General features: G+C 47.0%; 1 protein-coding gene across 2 annotated transcripts in view; it reads right to left on the reverse strand.

Annotated features, from left to right (window-relative positions):
- VAV2 (vav guanine nucleotide exchange factor 2) overlaps positions 1-21,842 on the reverse strand; it is a 325,980-nt gene that overhangs the window by 30,750 nt on the left and 273,388 nt on the right. For both annotated transcript variants that reach the window (XM_084649861.1, XM_084649862.1), the window contains exons 9-11: positions 6,305-6,404; positions 3,601-3,696; positions 3,048-3,116 (exon numbers count right to left, since the gene is read on the reverse strand). In XM_084649861.1, coding sequence (XP_084505987.1) covers positions 3,048-3,116; positions 3,601-3,696; positions 6,305-6,404 — 265 coding nt within the window. The remainder of the gene's footprint in view (positions 1-3,047; positions 3,117-3,600; positions 3,697-6,304; positions 6,405-21,842) is intronic.

Raw genomic sequence — 21,842 nt, forward strand, 5'->3', positions numbered from 1 at the left:
TCCTGCAATGCATGAAAATGTCTTTGTGACTCTCTCCCTTTCTTAAACTCTCACCACATTTTACTAATCGCGCAGTGAACAGTGCATTTTTCAAGCGGGGAGTTCTGGATATCAGACTGAATAGCTCACACCAGCACTCATGGTATGTTTACACTGCAAAAAAAAAAAAATGACCCACTGTAGCAAGTCTCAGAACCAAGGTCAAATGATTTGGGCTCATGCTATGGGGCTAAAAATAGCAGTGTAGACATCCTGCACTCTGAAACCCAGCGAGGGGGATGCTCTCAGAGCCTGGACTCCGGCCTAAGTCAGAATGTCTACATTGCTGTAAGCCCCATAGCATGAGCCTGAGTCAGCTGACCCAGGCTCGGAGACTTGCTGTAATGGGTCTTTAATTTCTGCAGTGTAGACATACTCTCAGACACTGAAAAGTGGGGGGAGGGAGGGACACGTCGCGGCTCTTTCTCTCCATATATTAAAGGCATTGATTTATTTTCAAAGAGTCTCCTTCCCAATTCCTCCCCCGCCATTTAAATCCTTGCTCACCATCCAGGTTTATATTATGGACCTCGGTAGTTCCTCCCAATCCCACCCATACATTGGTTGAAGTTTCCAACACAGTGGGAGAAATCTCAGGGGTAATAGTCAAAACGGGTCAGGCTCTATGGGTCTGACTCAGGCCCAGTGGCCTGTGATGGGATGTTAGATGGGGTGGGATCTGAATTACTACAGAGAATTCTTTTCTGGGTATCTGGCTGATGAATCTTGCCCATATGCTCAGGGTTTAGCTGATCACCATATTTGGGATCAGGAAGGAATTTTCCTCCAGGGCAGATTGGAAGAGGCCCTGGAGGTTTTTTGCCTTCCTCTGTAGCATGGGGCACGGGTCACTTGCTGGAGGATTCTCTGCTCCTTGAAGTCTTTAAACCACGATTTGAGGACTTCAGTAGCTCAGACACAGGTCGGACTAGGTGATCATAATGGTCCCTTCTGACCTTAATATCTATGAATCTACAAAATCAACAGACAGACAGCCATCGACTTCAGATCGGGCCCTATATCGTAATAGGGACTGTTCCCCCTTTATGCATGTGTGTGTGAAACGTGGATTTCAGGCACTCAACTCAACAAGGCACTTAAACACGTGTCTAACTTAAAGCACAGGAGCAGTCCTATCAATGCAGAGCTACGCACCTCTAAGCTCTTCACTGAATCAGCCCTCCCCCCTCCCACCCCCGTCCCGGCCTTATTCTGGAAGGTGCTGGGCATCCTTAATTCCCACGGACTGTGGCAGGAGTCGAAGGCACATAGCATGCAACAGCCTTGGGCACGACTGATGTAATTCTTGATCCTTGCAACAGGAAAACAAACAAACTTTCAATTCACACTTGGTCAGGAAGGTGAGACGCCACCCACAGCATTTAGGGAGTCATAGGCAGCACTTAGATCATTCGTGTAGCAGAAAGAAGGGCTTTAGAAAACTACTCCGGTGGAACCCACAAGTTTAGCTTTGTAATGTAAGAGAATCAAGGTAGGTCAGTGCCTGTTAGCAGCAGTGGATTAGACTGCAATGTCCTTCAAACAACCTTCATGTTCCCATGACCTACATACCAGCTCTGGACGCACTGGCTAGCAGGGATAATGACTAAAAAGGTCACTCAACTTATGTAAGTCCTAGGAAACGCAGAGTCATTAGAAAAAAAGCTGATCCTCAGAGGCAGAAAACAAACAACGTGATCTCAGAACATAGAGGACAGCTCAGTGGTAAATGCTCTCCTAGTCATGGAGACAATCTGGGTTTAATGACTGGTCCTACAGGCTGATTCTGCTCTGAATTACATGACTGTAAAACCAGAGAAACCTGCAGAAAACTGTGACAAAAATGAATTTGTTTTTGTTGTGATTTTTCTCAAATTTGGGGGTTTCAAGGTTTTCATTGAAACCCCCAAAACTTTCAGAGTAGCAGCCATGTTAGTCTGTATCTGCAAAAAGAAAAGGAGTATTTGTGGCACCTTAGAGACTAACAAATTTATTTGAGCATAAGCTTTCGTGAGCTACAGCATCTGATGAAGTGAGCTGTAGCTCACGAAAGCTTACGCTCAAATAAATTTGTTAGTCTCTAAGGTGCCACAAGTCCTCCTTTTCTTTTTGCCAAAACTTTCAAACACACAGAAATTTCCATTTTGTGAACAAGCCATTTTTCATCAAAAAGACCCAAACAATTTAGATGGAAAATTCCCAACTCACTCCACTCAGTGGTATTCGGATCTGGATGATGGTGCATCCCCATCTATGCTCCATGCAGACGCACAGTAAACAAACACACTAAGAGGGACAAATTTCTACAACACTGGTGTAGATTCGAAGTAACTCCACACGTCAGTGGAGTCACTAGATTTACACTGGTGAAAGCAAGAGTCGAATTTGTCACAGTACATCTATGTACAATGGTTATCAGTGCAAAATTGTCAGCCAATACCAGCTTCCCACTGTGCTTTGGAGAGAAGATAATGGTGCCAACTATGCATTTGTTGTGAAATGACTTCTAATAGCAACTAGAGTGCATATGCATATCATAAAGGAAAGGCATCTCTTTCATCTGCCCAGATGTGTTGCACTTTTCCCTCTGAATTTTTTCCTACACATAATTGACCTTCCTTCCAACCCAGGTAGAAGTATTGCATCTGAGTAGTGACACACACATCCTGCCCCTGCAGCTTTTGCAAAGAAAATAAGAAGCATGTTTACGGAATCTTAACACCCTTAAGCTGAGCTATCTAAAATGGCAATGTCTGAACTCTTTGCAAGCATCACCATCTTTGAAGAAATAAGTCTTTAGATTTTAAGCTCTTTGGGGCAGGAATGATTTCTGTTATGTGTTTGTACCGTGCCTAATGCACCGGGGCACTGACCTCTTGGTGCTACTGTAACACACCTAAATGTCAATCGCCTCGACCTGGATTCATCTCCACCCTTGCAGCCTAACATTCAAGGGCATGCTGCTTCTACCAGTTCCCTGCAGGTAGACTGCGTCACTCATCTCCTACCTGCATGGCTTCCAAAGCTTCCTTGAGTTGTTGCTTTTCTGGCCGATCAGACGAATGGCTGAGAAGCTCCTGCAAAAAATTATTCCGAGTGCGTTAGGAAAGTTTCACACACTACTGCCCACCTCATGTAACAGCACATAATACAGGCCATAAACCAATTACTGCATGCCACTGTGAACATACAGCAACGAAGCTGTGGCAGGCAGTCGGCAGCTATCGCCATAAGGAGACGAACCAGCAAAGCTCTTGGTGCTTGGTGGATCTGCTACACAGAGCTGACGGGAGGAATTTCACACATAATCAGACGATATGAAAGCTTATTTTATATTCATTAACTGCCTCTCGTGGCTAACTAGTGCGGAATTACCCTTGGTCATTGTACTTTAAAAGATGGCACAAATGTTATGTTGTGTTTAAGCAGCTGTAGTAATTATTTCATTTAAAGAAAAAAAAAATCCCTCGCTCTGCTGATTCCATTTGCTACGGGAAAAGCCCAGAGATGCTACGGCAAGAGTGGCCACCGCGAGGAAAATTTTGATTCCGAAATACTTACTTTTAATAGGAGATGATACTTCAAGACCCTCTGCATTGGTACCACCAACAGATCTTGCAATTTAAACTTCCCATCCTGAACCTTTAATGTGCATTCCTAACAATGAAATGAAATAAAATAAATGAAGAGATGGGAAAAAAAATTTCTCAAGCTGCTTTGTTTTGCTTCTGTAAACTCTCAAAGCACAATGCATCATTAGTTCCTAATTTTTCCAGTAGGGGCACTGGGGTTGGGGCGAATGTCCCAGTTCCATCATATACACAGTACCGCCTATCACTTCCATTAGTTGTGCTCCTTTGCATGTAGGAGACCTAGGTCTGAGTCCCTTGCTTCCTCTCGCCAGGCAGGGGACAGAAGTGCTAGGAGCAGAATACCCACACTCCTGGGGAGTAGGGGAGTGGCACCATGTTTCCGATCGCTCAAGTAGTGACCACTCCAGCTGATTCAGGGGCAGCATTGGCCGGTTCTGATGGGAATCCTATCCAGTCCACCATAGGGAAACAGTGACTGGGACATAGTGAGCGACTGCCCCAAACCCACTAGAGCGGGGGACCACCTAGAAGGAGAGAGAGAGGGAGAGAGAGTGTCTCCCTTATCCCAGACCACATTAAACTATAAGACTCGTGCATTGCGATGGGCCTGATACAACGTGTATTAGGCTATGCAGAGAGATAGGCTCTGCTAACAAGCGGAAATGTAATTAAATAAGGAGAAATGTGCGAACAGCTAGAGGTCACAGCAGTAGCGCCTTGGATACTGGACATAATCTGGATCGTAATATTTTGATGTGAGAGCTGGGAGGCTGGCGGGGGTTATAAAAAGGGATTCAGTTCGTAACCACTCTGCTGCATTTGCATGGTGAATCACAGGTCATTGGTGGACAATAAAGTAACATGCAGAGGCAGCCCAGCGATTTGAGATTAACATCACAAATGAAGCAGGAATTACGGCTGGAAACAACTAGCCGCTCAAGTAGCCTGTCCTTTCTGGCTCCTCTACCTCACAGGGGTGCTGTGAGGACAAATACACTAAAGACTGTGAGGAGCTCAGCTACGACCAGAGCGGGGGCAGGAGAAGTGTCTACACTAGACAGAGAGATCATCCCTAGTCTGGTAGCCCATGCGATACAGATTCCTACTGCTGTAAAGAGAAGATGGGGGGTGGGTGGTCTCGCTGCCCTAGCCCCAAGGAGCTATTTGGGCACACAGCACAGGAGATAGAACACTTCAGTCCCCAACGCCGAGTCAGTATAAGTTGGCCCATGTCCCCATTGACTTCAGAAGGTAGTAACAGCTTGTGCCAGAACTGAATGTGGTCCAAAATCTCTGCTTAAGGGAGGCACAAAACTGGAGCTTCGGCGGGAGGAAGGGCCGGGCTGACCCAGAGCAGGAGCTGTTAGAGCTGTGTGTGGAAACTGCCCACAATGCACCTGGCTCCAGCAGCACAAACACATCTGCCAGAAATTCAGCACCAACGACATAGGCGCCTGATCCAAAGCCCAGTGGAGTCAATGGAAAGACTCCTCCCTCCCTCCCTCCCCCCCCCCGGCTTTGGATCGGTCCCAGAACACTCCAGTGACGGACGGAGGCAGGGAGCGATTTCATCTTCGTGGGGTGGAAGTGATTTCGTCTTCACGGAGCTGACCTTCTCAGGCTCGGGGGGCGGGAGCAGGGCTGAGGGTTACTCACACATGCAGCCCTATGACGCTTTTGAGCAATGAAATGTGAGGAGGTTGCGGACGGGCTTTACAGAGGGGAAAACAGCGGGTGGGAATGACAGGCTATGTGGGAAACCGGCTGTGCTGAGCTCGTCTGATCCACTGATAAAGCCTTTTTTTATCGGGAAGGTGGGCTGAGTGATACAGGGGCCAACTCTATAAGGTGCTGATCTCCCAGCGACATAAACAGTGGTCTTCCATGGGGCTCAGTGCAGGAACAAGTGGGTGAAATCCTCTGGCTTGTGTGAGGCAGGAGGTCAGAGAGGATGATCCTTCTGGCCTGAAAATCCATGAATCTCTAAATGGGCATTGAGGGTGCTCAGCACCTTGCAGAGGGACGATGAATTGGGTCTTTTCCATCATCCATGGCTGTCATTTATTGTGACACAACTGGCTGGATGGGAGAGGCTTTGAGGGCCTTCCTGCTACAAAGCCAGAGTATTTAAAAAGGGGAAAAAATGAAACACATTCATGAAACAGCCTAAACATGGTGGCTTTAAGCCTTGCACTGTGGAGGCTATGCAGGTGTAAGAGGGTGATTCTGCCCCCTGCTCCGTACAGTGACTATTAAAAAACTACAAGGGGCCAGTGGGACCTTCTCTAGCACTGGCCCTGCACGGGGTGGGCGTGGGAGGCAGATGGGGGCAATAGTACAAGGTACTATGGAGATTCTGGGCTGCTCAGTAGCCCAAGTAAAGAATGCATGAGCTGCTCTAATTTATGCCAGGCGGCACACTGGCAGATGGGTGGCTGAACACTGATGAGAAGCTATCTTTGCCTGCCAACCCCCTTGTACTGCCCCAGAATCAGCCCCCAATTCTTCCCTTCCCTCTTCATCGACGCTCTTGGGAAATTCTCCTTAATCATTCAATCCCAGCAGCAGTTTCTAAACCTGACAACGAAGTAAATCCAGGAAGGGAGGCACACAGAAGACCTATTGGACTGAACGCCCCGTGCATCATCCCAGTCTCCCCCACAGCCACTTACCTCAACTTTTTGCCTAACGTCCTCTTTGCTCGCAATGAGACCGTTCAGCGTATTTTGGGCGCATTCCATATGGCTGCAATACTCGCCATAAATCAATAGCCTGGAGAGGATTTAATCAGAAACATTTGCCGGCAGTTATTACTCATTATAAAAAAATATGGGAAAGTGCAAAGCAAACAGCGAGTCCCCCCATATAACTGCTCAACGAAGTATTAACACTTTTTTACTGCACTGCTTTTTTAACATTGCAACACTTGGAGGTTTTCAGAGAAGCATGTTCAAGCCTGTGGGGGAAATTCGGCGGCCAAAATTAGGCTGGTGGAGGAGTGGAAGGGACTTTTCAATTAATCTGCCCTCCCATTACGCAAAGTACCGTGGCTCATCCCTCAACTGCCAGGTCCCAGAGCCCTGGCATAATTCCAACACTGGCCTGTAAAATCACTAAATCCAAGTTTGCTTGGGTGAGACCAGATGTTAAGCTGTAATGATATGGTGGAGTGCTAATACCCCCCTGCTCTGGATTGCTACGAAGTTCCTGTTCATGCAGGGGGAAATGACCCTTTCCTTTTTCCTCTTTCCACTGACTGAGAAGCTCCAAAACAGCCCAGTAGAGGGAGTCTGCCTATCCGCTCTGCTGCTACTTCTCGAAGAGCGTATTCAGAGATCCGCACCTTCCTTTCTCTTTTCAGACACCAGTTTCTTTTTTAGTAACTTTCTGAACAGAGATAGATCTGGCTCAAAACTCTGGATCGAAACACATCAGGACTTTGGAAAAGTCTGGATCTGAATCCAGATCTCAACGTCCTACCGAGTTCTTATCTCTATAGGGAGCTGTACTGAAATCCCAGAGCTCAATGCCCTTGTTATTGTTGTTAAATTATTATTTGTATTGCAGCAGCAGTTAGGAGCCCTTGTCATGGCCCAGGACCCCACTGTGCTAGGAGCTATACAAAAACAGAACAAAAAGTTAGCCCCTGCTTCCAAAAGCTTGCAATCTGGAGACAACACCACAATCTTGTGGCTCAAGGCTATCTGCAGGTCAGATATATTTAAAAAAGAATCTGTTTCAGGAAGGAACATTTTAAAAAAATCACTGCCTCCAGGAAGAACCTCCTTCAGAGCATGTTAGGAAATGGCTCCATCGATGGTAAGCAAATACACCACCCCATGCACCGTATCTCGTACCCAGCGACTGCAATACTGTTCCCATACTGTGTGGAGCTGCAAGGGATGTATTAGCAATTGTGTAGTTAATGCACCTTGACTCCAGTGGTCCAGGTGCACCAGTTACATTGTGTATTTAGTTGCCCCCCTCCCCCCCAACCGTACATCTAGAGATCAACAAACCTGTTGAGCTGGGCATCCCAGGAGTCAAAAAACCGCGGACGCTATCCAAGGCATAGGAATGAATGGATGGGCGACCTATTCACTTCCCCCATTTGATCCTAGGTAGCTTGAGGTTTACGCAATAATACTTAAAAATCCTATTGGGAAAGGTACTGGAGATTCACTGGTCATTACAGTGCCTCTCTCCTCGCTCTATGCTACATGCAGTTTATTCAAACTGGACATTGTTAGGGGAGGTTCATGCATTGAACTCTGAATCAAGTTGAGGCTGGAGGCTCAGTAAACACAAAGGTAAATGGTGCATGCACACCACAAATCCTGCACCCACACCACTGAATGCAGGAGCTGCTAAACAGTGAGCCCTACTGCAGTGACATGTTTCCTTGAGATGACAACATAGGCAGCTATCCCCCCGCCCCGCCGCCCAAATGTCTTAATCGGCTTTTCCCCTCCCTAATCACTTCTGCTCAGTTTACACCGTGTTAGCGCTGCAATTTACAAAAGCAGATCATCCGCTGCGTTAAAGCAACAGAACAACCTAGATCTCAGGAGAATTAAAGGTAAAATAAAAACCTTTCACTTGAGAGATTTATTTAATTTCTCTGTTGTGGCTCACAGCACATCCTGCCAATGCCATAAAACTACATAACTGGCTTCCAGTCACACTGTGACAACGGCCGGGCTGCTGATGTGTTAATATCCCCGCCTATCAAACTGGCTCTGTTTCCTTCTACTTCCCTGTCTGTCTGTCTGCTGTCTCATGTTATACTTGGATTGTAAGCTCTTTGGGGCAGGGACGTCTTATTTTGCTCTGTGTTGTACAGTGCCTGCTGCGGTGGGGTCGTGGTCCATGACTAGGGCTCTTAGCTGGTACAGTAATACAACGAAACCATAACATTTTCCAAACCACAAGTGTTCCCGTTTGATGAAACAACCAACACCATATTCATGCACCTCTTTCACTTAAGGACCCCCAGGCATTTACCATTATTACTTAAGTCTCCCAGCACCCTTGTGAGGTAGGCAAATATGATCCCTGTTTTATAAACGAAAGCAATGTGCCTTGCCTAAGTTCACAGAGTAAGTAAGTTGCAGGACCAGGCAACAGAAGCTATGACTCCTAAATTTCAGTCCAGACTATGTGATGTTCCTTCTCTTCTAGCAAAATGCCCAGAACGGACTCAGCAATTATTATGTGCGTTACCGTAGAAAGCTAGAGGCCTCAACTGAGATCAGGGCCACATTGTACTAGGTGTTCCACAGACACCAAGTAAGAGACAGTCCCTGCCACGAAGAACTTACTGTCTAAGCAGACAAGACAGACAAAAGGTGATGAAACTGAGTATTAACATCATTTTACAAAGGAGGAACTGAGGCATCGAGAAATAAGGCCCTGCTTCCGCAAAGACCCATACGCATGACAAATCTGCGGTACGTGAATAGTCTCATCAAAGAGCCCTTTGCAGGTGCAGGGCCTAAGAGACTCGCCACGGTCAGGCTGTTTTACAGCAACGGCTCGTGTACCTTTCTGGACAGGTGGGGTCGAGAATAGAGTTGGGACATTTGCATCCTTCAGCTCCACACCAGTACCGCAGGGCTGGACACTGATGCAGTGGAACACAGCCAGGGTCCAAGGCAAAGAGTCAGGTCTTGCTGTGGATTATGGGTTTTTTTTTTCAGACCCTAAATGCCATTAATCCTGTATGTCCCCCGTCTCCCTCTCCCACACATACTTTCTAGCCATTAAGTGTATTGCACCTGGTAAGACAGGACACATATGCAACCACATACCGTAACTCATCCGTTATTTCAGAGACCAGTCACATGCCAGGGAGGATCCCGGTATCCCTGACCTAGTGTCATGGTGGAAATCTGTGATTCTCAAACCCAGCCGAACAATTGAATGGAGAGATTTATGGAATGCTCAATACCTGATGAAGCTGCAGTCAGTACAGATTATTCCTCTGGCTTTTTCCCTTAACAACTTCTCAACACGTGCAGTAATATGCAGCTGGTTTAAAGGGGGCTCCAAGAACATACATTTAAATCTCCCTCTGACTTATGAGATTTACAAAGTGTTTCATTTTTAAAAAATCCACAATGCACAGGAGCGATGCATCGCTCTGCTGGGGACCCTTGGAGGGGAGCGGAAAAGCAGGAGTGGAACAGCCCTGACACCTTAGACAGAGAGGATGGTCTCATGGGTAAGGCATTGGACTAGGATTCCAGACAGCTAGGTTAATTTCCTGGCTCCGCCCGTGGGTACGTCTCTGCTGCAAAGGCAAAGCCTCAGAGTCAAGTGTCAACTGGCTCCGGCTTGCAGGGCTACAAATAGTAGCGTAGACACTCCCGCTCGGGGTAGAACCCGGGCTCTGAGACCCGGTGAGTGGGGATGGTCTTGGAGCCCTGGGTTCCTGCCAGAGAAGGAACATCAGCCCTGCTATTTCTAGCCCTGTGAGCCAGAGTCAACTGACCCAAGTTCTGAGACTCGGTGCTGCTACACTTTTCAGTGTAGATACAGCCACAGACTCCCTCTGTGACACTGGACTAATCACTTTAGCTCTCTTGACCTCCGTTCCTCAGCTGTTCAACAGGGAAAATACTTCCTGGACTAGGAGTTCTTCGCGGCAGGGACTGTCTCACACTCTGTGTTTGCACCGTGCCCAGCGCAACGGGGCCCTGATCTCTAGCTGATCACGTGATACAAATAACAACAATACAGTATAATAGCTGGTAAGACACCAAGACCAAAGAGAAAGTCCCGTCTCTCCTTGTCGCCTGTGAAACTGCCGTATGAAAATATAACTCCGGCAGCACTAAACCAACGAGACCAGACCAATTCTATTCTGTGGCTAGCCCGTTTGGACACCCGCTTGGCTCCCACAAAAGAGCAGCTGCAATTGTTCTTCACAGTAGACTCCACCCACCACGGCAGCCCTACTGGCCATTAAATCAGCAACACAGCTCAGTTCATACATAATGCAGCATCTTAAAATGCTTCTCTAATTCTTTGGTGATGCATGCAATAAGCTCTTTCTGCGACCAACTGCATCAAAATGTTACATTTACCCACTCAGCTGCTGCAGGCAGCCCTGGCGTTCCAAGCGGGGAGGGCAGAGGCAAAGCTGAACGACAAGCTGCCCCGTGGGGGTTTTCCCCTCATCTACTTGGCACACGGAGCTGCAGTTAGACACATGAACAAGCATGCAATTAGAGGAGATGCTTTTGGCCTCTCCTGCTCACTCTATTTAAAAGCACGTTTCAGTAGCCCGTACAAGTCACTTTCATACATCGATAACAGAGCGAGCCCACAGCGAATGTTCTCGAGTACACTCTTCTCCTTGTCTCAGCAGAACTTGCCCTAGCAGAGAGGTTCCCACAGGCCATTCTGGGAAATGTAGTTCTCAGATTTAGAGAGGTAGGAAATGTAGTTCTCAGATTTAGAGAGGTAGGATAGTGCGGTGGCAAAGTTATTGGAGTGGGCCTCAAGAGTGGGGTTCAATTCCCTTGTCTGCCACAGATTTCCTGTGTGACCCTGGGGGAGTCACTTAATCTCTCTGTGCTTCAGTTTCCCCGCCCCATATCTGTGAAATGAAGGCAATACTTCCTTTCTCCCATTCTCTATCTATTTAGGATGTAAGCTCTTACTATATTCTCTCTTACTATATGTATGTATGGCATCTGACACAATGGGGCCTTTTAAGTTCTACCCTAATATAAATAATAAAATAATGTATTAAGCATGAATGCCTGGCAACAAATTCACAACAACACTAAAGCCATAAGCATGGAACAAGAGATGAATTAGTGAAGTGGACAATGCCTCTGCATGGAAATCAAAGCCCAAGCGCTAGTGAGAAATGACATGAAGAATGCCATACTTCCTTTGATCAATATGGCTTGGAAGAGAGAACATACACTAAAAAGTACAGTGCTGGCATCTCCTGTGAATGAAGGTGGGAGACTACAATGGAAAATGGACCCACACAGAATAAGAGCCAGGGCAGATAAGTAGCTTATACAATTCAATGTACATAAATCTTATGAGGCTTAGGATAAAAGCAAAGGAAGGGAATACGCCTTCAGATGTCATCCGCTAGAGACCCTCAAAAGGAGAAGGATTTTAAGATTATACTGGAGGGAAAAAACATATCTGAGACCTTTGGCAGAGTGAAGAAATCATACCCCAAACCAGACACAGCTGTTCTGCTTTGAACATTGTTAACTGTAACCTTTAATAAGGTACAAGGCAAGGCCAGATTCTGAATATTCTGTGCAGTGCTAATCACTGTATGGAAAGGAACTGATAGCCGATCAACAGCAAATGGCAACCAGAATGACACAAGGAACGTGTGGGCCCCTTACTGAATGAGGGAGGCAACCTAGTGACAGAGGACGTGGAAAAAGCTAATATACTGAATAGTTTTTTTGCCTCTCTCTTCACGAACAAGGTCAGCTCCCGGACTGCTGCACTGGGCAGCACAGCATGGGGAGGAGGTGACCAGCCCTCTGTGGAGAAAGAAGTGGTTCGGGACTATTTAGAAAAGCTGGATGAGCACAAGTCCATGGGACCGGATGCACTGCATCCGACAGTGCTGAAGGAGTTGGCGGATATGATTGCAGAGCTATTGGCCGTTATCTTTGAAAACTCATGGCGATCAGGGGAGGTCCCGAAAAACTGGCAAAAGGCTAATGTAGAGTGCCCATCTTTAAAAAAGGGAAGGAGGAAGATCTGAGGAACTACAGGCCAGTCAGCCACACCCCAGTCCCTGGAAAAACCATGGAGCAGGTCCTCAAGGAATCAATTCTGAAGCACTTAGAGGAGAGGAAAGCGATCACGAACAGTCAGCATGGATTCACCAAGGGCAAGTCATGCCTGACTAATCTAATTGCCTTCTACGACGAGATAACTGGCTCTGTGGATGAGGGGAATGCAGTGAACGTGTTATTCCTTGACTTTAGCAAAGCTTTTGATATGGTCTCCCACGGTATTTTGCCAGCAAGTTAAAGAAGTATGGGCTGGATGAATGGATGATAAGGTGGATAGAAAGCTGGCTAGATTGTCGGGCTCAACGGGTAGTGATCAATGGCTCCATGTCTAGTTGGCAGCCGGTATCAAGCGGAGTGCCCCAAGGGTCGGTCCCGGGGCTGGTTTTGTTCAATATCTTCATTAATGATCTGGAGGATGGTGTGGACTGCACCCTCAGCAAGTTTTCAGACGACACTAAACTGGGATGAGAGGTAGATACGCTGGAGGGTAGGGATAGGATACAGAGGGCCCTAGACAAATTAGAGGATTGGGCCAAAAGAAATCTGATGAGGTTCAACAAGGACAAGTGCAGAGTCCTGCACTTAGGACGGAAGAATCCCATGCGCCGCTACAGACTGGGGACCGAGTGGCTCGGCAGCAGTTCTGCAGAAAAGGACCTAGGGGTTACAGAGGATGAGAAGCTGGATATGAGTCAACAGTACGCCCTTGTTGCCAAGAAGGCTAACGGCATTTTGGACTGTATAAGTCGGGGCATTGCCAGCAGATCGAGGGACGTGATCGTTCCCCTCTATTCGACATTGGTGAGGCCTCATCTGGAGTACTGATGTCCAGTTTTGGGCCCCACATTACATGAAGGATGCAGAAAAATTGGAGAGAGTCCAGCGGAGAGCAACGAAAATTATTAGAGGGCTGGAGCACATGACTTATGAGGAAAGGTTGAGGGAACTGGGATTATTGAGTGTGCAGAAGAGAAGAATGAGGGGGGATTTGACAGCTGCTTTCAACTACCTGAAAGAGGGTTCCAAAGAGGATGGAGCTCAGCTGTTCTCAGTGTTAGCAGATGACAGAACAAGTTGCAATGGTCTCAAGTTACAGTGGGGGAGGTCTAGGTTGGATATTAGGAAAAACTTTTTCACTAGGAGGGTGATGAAGCACTGAAATGGGTTACCTATGGAGGTGTGGGAATCTCCTTCCTTAGAGGTTTTCAAGGTCACGCTTCACAAAGCCCTGGCTGGGATGATTTCATTGCGGATTGGTCCTGCTTTGAGCAGGGGGTTGGACTAGAGGACCACCTGAGGTCCCATCCAACCCTGATATTCTATGATTCTATGACACAGGGGCTTGAGGATTTGGGGTGTTCAGAAAGGCTAGGGGGGGAAAATATGTTGGCTGACATATTTCAATGGTTGATCTAACAACCTCGGAGAGGGGTGAGGGGGGACTTCACCTTGTCTGTCTCTGTTCTCTCACTGGCACCTCCAGCCAGGACTGCCCTTGTGAACAAGTCTACATTCAATGTTCAGATTCCAGAGCATGCTCCCTAGCACACCGTCAGTTCACTATGTGGAAACAGCTGTCTTTGGTAATCAGCGTGAATTTGTTTTACTGTGAGGGTGTCCTGTTAGAAAGGGATGTTGACAGACCTTCCTCATAGCAGCGAGCTGAAACAGGGGGACGTGGACTCCTTTGCGAAATGAAATAGTTACCAGGCAAAAGGGAGAGGAACTCTTTTCTTAGCCCCATATCAGAAACTGACAGTTTGCTTCGGGCCTTGTTTGCACTTCCAATTTTTCATGTGGCAAGGTGCCGAGGGACTGTGCATCTTCGGTAGACAAGCGTGGCATTGAAGTTTCACTCTACGGCTTGTGGTTTCTCTCCTCCCTCACTGCCACATGCCCCAGGCACATTGCAAATCTGAGCCCAGCGCACTGCCCTCTGGTTCAGTCAGGAAGAGTTAAATCTCCAAAAGGTGCAAAAGAGCAATCACCTAAAACTGTAAAGCACTTCTTGACTTTCTGCAACAAAACCTGATCTCTTCCAAAGGAAACCCTCCTCCCCCGCAGCTTTCAGGCACCCTCCTCCCCCGCAGCTTTCAGGCATAGTTAAGAAGCACTGCGCTCGACCCATTTTTATTCTCTCTCAAGGCTTGTGACAAATAAAACAAAACAAAACAAGTGCCAGCAATTGGCATTTCGCTGCTTGGAGCTTCCCATGGCATATGCCAGAGAAGGAGCTTCTCACAGTTTAATTACTCTTTTGAAGCCAGTTGGTTGACTTGTTTGTTGAAATAATGCGGCATGAAGAGTGATTTTGAGAGTTAGCTAGCATGGCCTTTTGGGGGGAGAGAGGATTAAATACAAGCATTTTATTTCCAGCTTCTGTATCACAGTGATGCTAGAAAGAAATAGCCTCCTGTCTTTAACCTATTGACTTGGATCATCTTAGCAGAGGAGCTAACCAAGTTAATGTCATGGATTGAGCCACTGGCAAGCACAATGCAGTCCTAAGGGGAGGGGAATCAGAGAGGACAGTGACTAGCCGGGATCACAGGCAGAACTGGGTATAGAACCCAGGTCTCCTGAGTGCCAGAATCATAAGACTGGCCATACTGGGATAGACCAATGACCCATTTAGCCCAGTATCCTGTCTTCAAACAGTGACCAGTGCCAGATGCTTCAGAGGGAATGAACTGAATAGGGCAATTTATCAAGTGATCCATCGCCTGTTGTCCAGTCCCAGCTTCTGGCAGTCAGAGGTTTAGGGACACCCAGAGCATGGGGATGCCTCCCTGACCATCTTGGTCAGTAGCCACTGATGGACCTATCCTCTGTGAACTTCCCTCATTCTTTTTTGAACCCAGTATATTTTCTGGCCTTCACAACTGGCAACGAGTTCCACAGGTTGACTGTGAGTTGTGCAAAGACGACTTCCTTATGTTTTAAACCTGCTGCCTGTTAATTTCATCACGTGACCCTGAGTTCTTGTGTTATGTGAAGGGGTAAATAACATTCAGCTATTCAATTTCTCCACAACATTCATGGTTTTATAGACCTCTGTCATATTCCCTCTCAGTCATCTCTCTTCTAACATGGCCAGGCCCAGACTTTTTACTCTCTCCTCACATGGACGCTGTTCCATGCCCACCTTATTTTTGTTGCCCTTCTCTGTACTTTTGTCCCAGTTCTAGAATATCTGTTCTGAGATGGGGTGACAGAACTGCATGCAATATTCAAAGTGTGGGTGTACCATGGATTTATATAATAGCATTATGATATTTTGTCTTATTAGCTAGCCCTTCCCTAATGGTTCCTGAAATTCTGTTCGCTTTTTTTGACTGCTGCTGCACATTGAGCAGATGCTTTCAGAGAACTATCCACAATGACTCTGAGAGCTCTATCTTGGGAACACAAAATGATGGAGTCTAAATTAGCTAGCTATACTTTGGATTACGTTTTCCAATGTGCGTTACTTTGCATTTATCAACATGAAATTTCATCTGCCATTTTCTTGCCCATAACTCTTCACAGTCTGGTTTGGACTTAACCATCTTGAGTAATTTTGGATTGTCTGAAAAACTTTGCCACTTCACTGTTTACCCCTTTTTCCAGATCATTGATGAATATGTTGAACAGCACTGGTCCCAGTATCGATCCTAGGGGGATCCCCCTATTTACTTCTCTCAGCTGTGAAAACTGACCATTTATTCCTACTCTGTTTCCTGTCTTTTAACTAGTTACTGAGCCATGAAAGGATCTTCCCTCTTGTCTCATGACTGCTTACTTTGCTTAAGAGCCTTTGGTGTGGGACCTGTCAAAGGCTTTCTAAAAGTTCAAGTACATTGTATCCACTGGATCACCCTTGTCCGCATGTCTGTTGATCCCCTTCAAAGAATTCTAATAGATGGGAAATCATGTCTTGCCATTTACAAACACCATGTTGAAGCATCCCTAACATAACGTACTTGTCTCTGTGTCTGCTAATTCTGTTCTTTACTATAGTTTCAATCAATTTGCCTGGTACTGAAGTTAGGCTTACTGGCCTGTAACTGCCAGGATCGCCTCTGGAGCCTTTTTAAAAAATTGCTATCCTCTAGTCATCTGGTACAGAGGCTCATTTAAGCAATAGGTTATACACCACAGTTAGTGGTTCTGCAATTTCATGCATTCCTTCAGAACACTTGTGTGAATATGATCTGGCCCTGGTGACTTATCACTGTTTAATTTATCAATTTGTTCCAAAACCTCCTCTAATCCAGCACCCTATTGAGAAAAATCCACCCCAAAGAACCTCTCTATAGACATCTGAGAGCCCTTCACATACATTAAAAAAACTAAAACATAATAAAGAAGAGTAACACAACTCATCAAAACAGCAACCACCCTTCTCCTTCCTCACCCCCAACCACATCTCATGCGAATCAGCAGGCAGCGGACCCAGTACGGATTAGAATTCTCACTCCAAACGCCTTCAATGCACACTTTAAAAGACAGGCTTCTTGCATGCCTAGAAGTGCAACAGGTTCAGGCCATTTCATATCAGGAGGTGGGAGAAGGAGAACATTCCAAAGGAAAGGGGAACTCCTGGAGATCACTTGGCTGGTGGCCCCTTTCTTTTATACCATAGAGGGAGGGTGGGATGCATGTAATTAGAGTGTCCGCCCCCCTATCTCAGCTGTGGCAGACACTGGAGTCCTGGTGTCATGTGCAGTGGGATTGCATTATGACTTTGTTCACACGTGCTGCTCCAGCTTCCTCTGGTTTTGATGGATGCCATACTAAGGACCGAACTGGGGAACTCCAGAGCTAAAAGCATGAACTGTTACAGCTTGAGCTAATGAGCCAACACTCTCCAGGTGGAGCTGTAACAAGAGTTATCTCCTCTGTGGATCAGGCACGGAGGGCGGCCTGTAGCACACATTCATGAATGGGTCGCACTCGATCATCACTGAAGTCTAGGATGTCCCTGCCTGACAACAGGACAAACAGGGGACGCGTGCCTTGAAGTATCTTTGCTTTTGAAGTGGACATCAAAAAGCTTCGAGAGTGGAAAAATGCCTGCTGAAAGACACTTCCAAACTTTAATCTCACTTGAGATACCAGGAACTCCAAGCACAGTCCCAGATGTGGGAGAAGGGATGTGTTCGGAGCTTTGGGGCATTATCCTCGCTCTAGAACGGGCCGGAAAAAAATTCTATCACTGTGCCGGCCTGCTAGTTTCCCAGCAGCTTTACTGCTCGCCGTGATAGCTGCTTATGGAAACGCTGGGTTGTCGTTCGTGTGGAAGGCTATATATGCTGTAGGATTTAGAAAATGATTCCTGAGTTGTTAAAAATAGGTTGCTATTTATGGCACAGAAGTTTGACAAAATTGCGGCTTTTGCAATTCTTAGCAGTAAACATCCAAACCGGCAGGCAGGCACCATCAACCGGTGTCGGTCTCTCTCTGATTGTTTGTCTGATATTACAGACCTATAATTACACTTACTCACGTACGGTGAACGAGATTTGTTACACATATTTCTGTGCCCGTTGTGCCTTCGGAATACGATTGTTGTGCATAGGACTCTTATCCCCTAGTAGCTGTAACTCAGCTTGTAATGTCTCACCTCACTTATGTGGATTAAGAGCCAGGGTTCTATCCCCGATGCCATAGGCGTGTTGATGATGAGGTCATTTATCATCTATAGCACACGGATTTGACATCCTATGCATTTAGGTGTAAAAATCAAGCAAGCAAGGCAACTCTGTGCACAAATAGTATGTAACAGTATGTGCAAATACACCTTTTTAAAAAAAAAAAATTCCACCTAAATACCTGTGTGCAGTAGGGTTGCTAGGTGTGCAGTTTTTTGGGGAATGCCTGATCGAAAAAGGACCCTGGCGGCTCCAGTCAGTACCGCTGACCGGGTTGTTAAAAGTCCAAATCAGCAGCACAGTAGGGCTCCCGGCCACTGGGAGCTGCGGGGGCAGTTCCTGCGGATGGGGTAGCACGTGGAGCTGCCTGGCTGCAGCTCTGTGTAGGAGCCGGAGGAGGGACATACTGCTGCTCCTGGGAGCTGCTTGTGGTAAGCGCCACCAGGAGCCTGCACCCTGATCCCCTCTCCTCCTCCCCCCCATGCCTCAACCCTGATCCCATCCGAACACCTTGATTCCAGCCTGGAGCACCCTCACCCCCTAAGCCAGCCCGGTGAAAATGAGCGAGTGAGGGAGGGTGGGGAGAGCGAGCGAGAGAGGGAGGGAGGGAGAGGGGGCGGAGCCTCAGACGAGGGGCGGGGTGGGGCGGACAACGGTGTTCCGTTTTGTGCGAGTAGACAGTTGGCAACTCTAATGTGCAGGCACCATTGAATCTTCTACAAGCACTGCTGAGGTGCGGATATGGGGAAATCTCTCTAACTTGCAAACACTACATGCCCACTTTGTGCAACACATCCAGCACCACGGGGCCTTAAACCTAGGCAGGGGAAGTCTCTGTTGCAGGTGAGCTGGTCCTTCACCAACCACCCCTTTTCAACCCGAGGCATTGGGGGAAGGAGCAGGTATGCTGGGGCGAGGCATGGCGAACCAGAGCTCTGCTATGTCCCATCTAGCTCTGGCGTAAGGTCCCTGAGGGACGTTACCTGAGCAGTAGGGCTGCACCTACCTTGCACTGGGGTCAGGTGGTCTCAAATCAGGCCACTGCAGCAGGATTCCTGATGCACCTACCATGAGTCCATTATATTAGAGAGAGAGAGAAATGCTACATTTATGCTACATTCCCCACTAGTTTCGGGGTAGACTGTCATGTCTTTGCCCTTTACACAATATTAAGAATATGTGGAAACCACATGGACAGCTGGTGGCCAAATAACCATGTTTACTAACCACATACGCGGCCGGACTACATGTATCCACATCTGCTCTGTTAGGTTCTGGGGGCTTCTTCAGTAGAGGACGGGGAGTCCCACTAGAGGGCTCCCAAGCCATTTAAAGGGACACCATCCAATGCCTATACATTACATAATGGTTCTTCTAGTTAGGTTTATAACCACACGCAAATACGCAGTCAGTACAGCACTCCAGCATGTACATGGCTCCTCAGACACTTCTGCACCCAGCTGGCAGGAAGACTCGACATCTCCTTTCAAAGCCCAAGGTACTGCTGGTAAAACCTTAAATTATTGCAAGAGCTAGAAAAGTGACAGACCCTTCCATTTGGAGCTCTTTAGTGCTTTAGCCGGGCTTTCAGGTTCCCTAGCACCAGTTTCTAAACCCCTCTGGGGACAGCAATCACTTTAAAGCAACCCCCTTCTCTCCTCACCCCGAGACAGGGAAGAGCTCTGCAGCTGGCTCAAGCTATTCTTTGGGGGCAAAGAGGGGAAAGACTGACGGAAAGAGCAGTTTGGGGGAAACTGACTTTACAAAACTGAGCAGCCTGCTGCTGAATGGGGGGGGACAGCTCTGTGCTGAAGGCGTTTCTCTTGTTGTTCGTACACCAGACAGAGGTAATGCTTGGAAGATGGCACCAGAAAGAGGTTTGACACTGGATACGTCTAAACAGCAAGAGAAAGTGTGATTGTAGCATGGGTAGGCAAACCAGAGCAACCTTTAATCCAGTTTGCACAGGTAACAATAGTAGCCTAGATACAGAGGCACAGGCTAGCTACCCGAGGACAAGCTGGCTGAGGAGCCCAGCTGCTGGCCCACATGTACTCCAGTTGCTAGCCTGTGGTGAAGCCCATGCCACCACGTCTACACCACTATGGTTACCCAAGCTAGCTACTGTCAAATCATCAGGCCGTCTGAGAGGAGCAAACCTTCACCCCAACAGGCAACATCTGAACTGGGTATATAACCAGGGCGAGACCTGGTTAGTTTAGACACAGATGCTGCGTAAATTAGGCCAGATGAGAAAGGAGAGGCTTATCTGCAATTTAACATAGTAATAAAAAAATGCCCTGGCAAAACTACTGTTCCACCTGAGCGATTAAAGCTCTCTGAATGACATCTGAAGAAAGTTTTGGTATTTGACGTCTCTGGAGCCTGTGTGAGGATTTGCAGCTGCCAGTCGAGATCTGGCTGCTCACAGCTGGAGGTCTGATTAATTCCATTGTTTATCTGGAAAGTTTTCAGGCTCTTCAAAAAAAAGTTATTTGTAAAGTCCTTTCGAAAATGGGTTGGCAAGTTCACACGCACACAGACGCAGCAGCCACCTAACTACCTCCCCTCTGCCAAGCTCGAACTCCTCAATTAACAGCAGCAAACATTTATTTATAGGATCCCTCGCACCCACAGACCTCTAGGTTCCTCGCATGAGTGTGAATAAAATGAGCAAAATGACCGCAGCACAGCCCAGGAGTTTTCAGAAAGAGGTTGCAAAAACCTCTGAGTAACCCATTCCCGGTATACTGCGAAGAGGGATGCTGTTGAGTCAAGGCAAGCGTATAGATTGATGGACATGGTACCACTGCTCCTAGAAGTTCTGGCCGTACCATCCTTGACTAACTTCTCAGAACATGGAAGCCTGGGGTGCGCTGCTTGTCTGCAGACACGTTAGGTATTTCTGAGACACCCTGCTGTGCTATGCTTCCTGGAAGGTGAGCCCTCTCTTGGAGGTCTGTTTTCTGAGACTTTCTTGAATCAGTGCCTGTTGTGACCGTCATCCAGAGAAGAGACTAGATTTGGTTGTGAGGAATATAAAGGGGATTCTTTATTGAAGCTGTTGGACACAGACCGACCTTGTGGTTCTCACGGCTTCTCCAGCTCCCAGACTAACCCAACCTGTGCTGCCTTGTGTCACCACACAGGGTGTTCCTAAATTCTGACCTGGACTATACAGTCCAGAAAGGACTGCTCCCAACATGACAGTACAGGAACGTTTAAGGACAAGCAAGGCCAGGAATTAGGAGATCAAAATTATATTATTTTTTAAAAATTGTTTTGCATTCTTTTCCCAAACAACTATTCTCTTTTAATCCCAAAAACATTTACTTTCTAAAAGCAGCATCATGAATGATGGACTATCTGACCTTATGATTTGTTATTAATGCAGATGGTATTTCTGGAGTTATTGACTTCTGAGAGGCATTTGCACGTCTAGACACTGGTTGAATCACACAGCAATAACACCCTGGCATTATTCCACAATAAATCAGGCCTTTGACTATTATTAAGAATATTACTAAGACTTTCATTAACCTTATCTGCATGTTCCAGGATACTCCTGTTTGCAGCTGCCAAAACTTAGACTCCTCTATGTAACTTAATCTAGGCTTTAAATCGATTAATCCTCCCATAGGTGCGGGATGTCAGCAGCGCCAGATGGATGAGAGAACAGTCGCTTTGATCTACCAGGCTGCGGTGCCCTCTGTAGACAAAGGAAATGATTCTGCAAGTGAGCAGCATGCCCTTAACTTTCATTGACCCGTTGCGTCCTGCAGGAGACC

Source organism: Lepidochelys olivacea (assembly GCF_965140295.1).
Source record: "Lepidochelys olivacea isolate rLepOli2 genome assembly, chromosome: 16".
Taxonomy (NCBI): domain Eukaryota; kingdom Metazoa; phylum Chordata; order Testudines; family Cheloniidae; genus Lepidochelys; species Lepidochelys olivacea.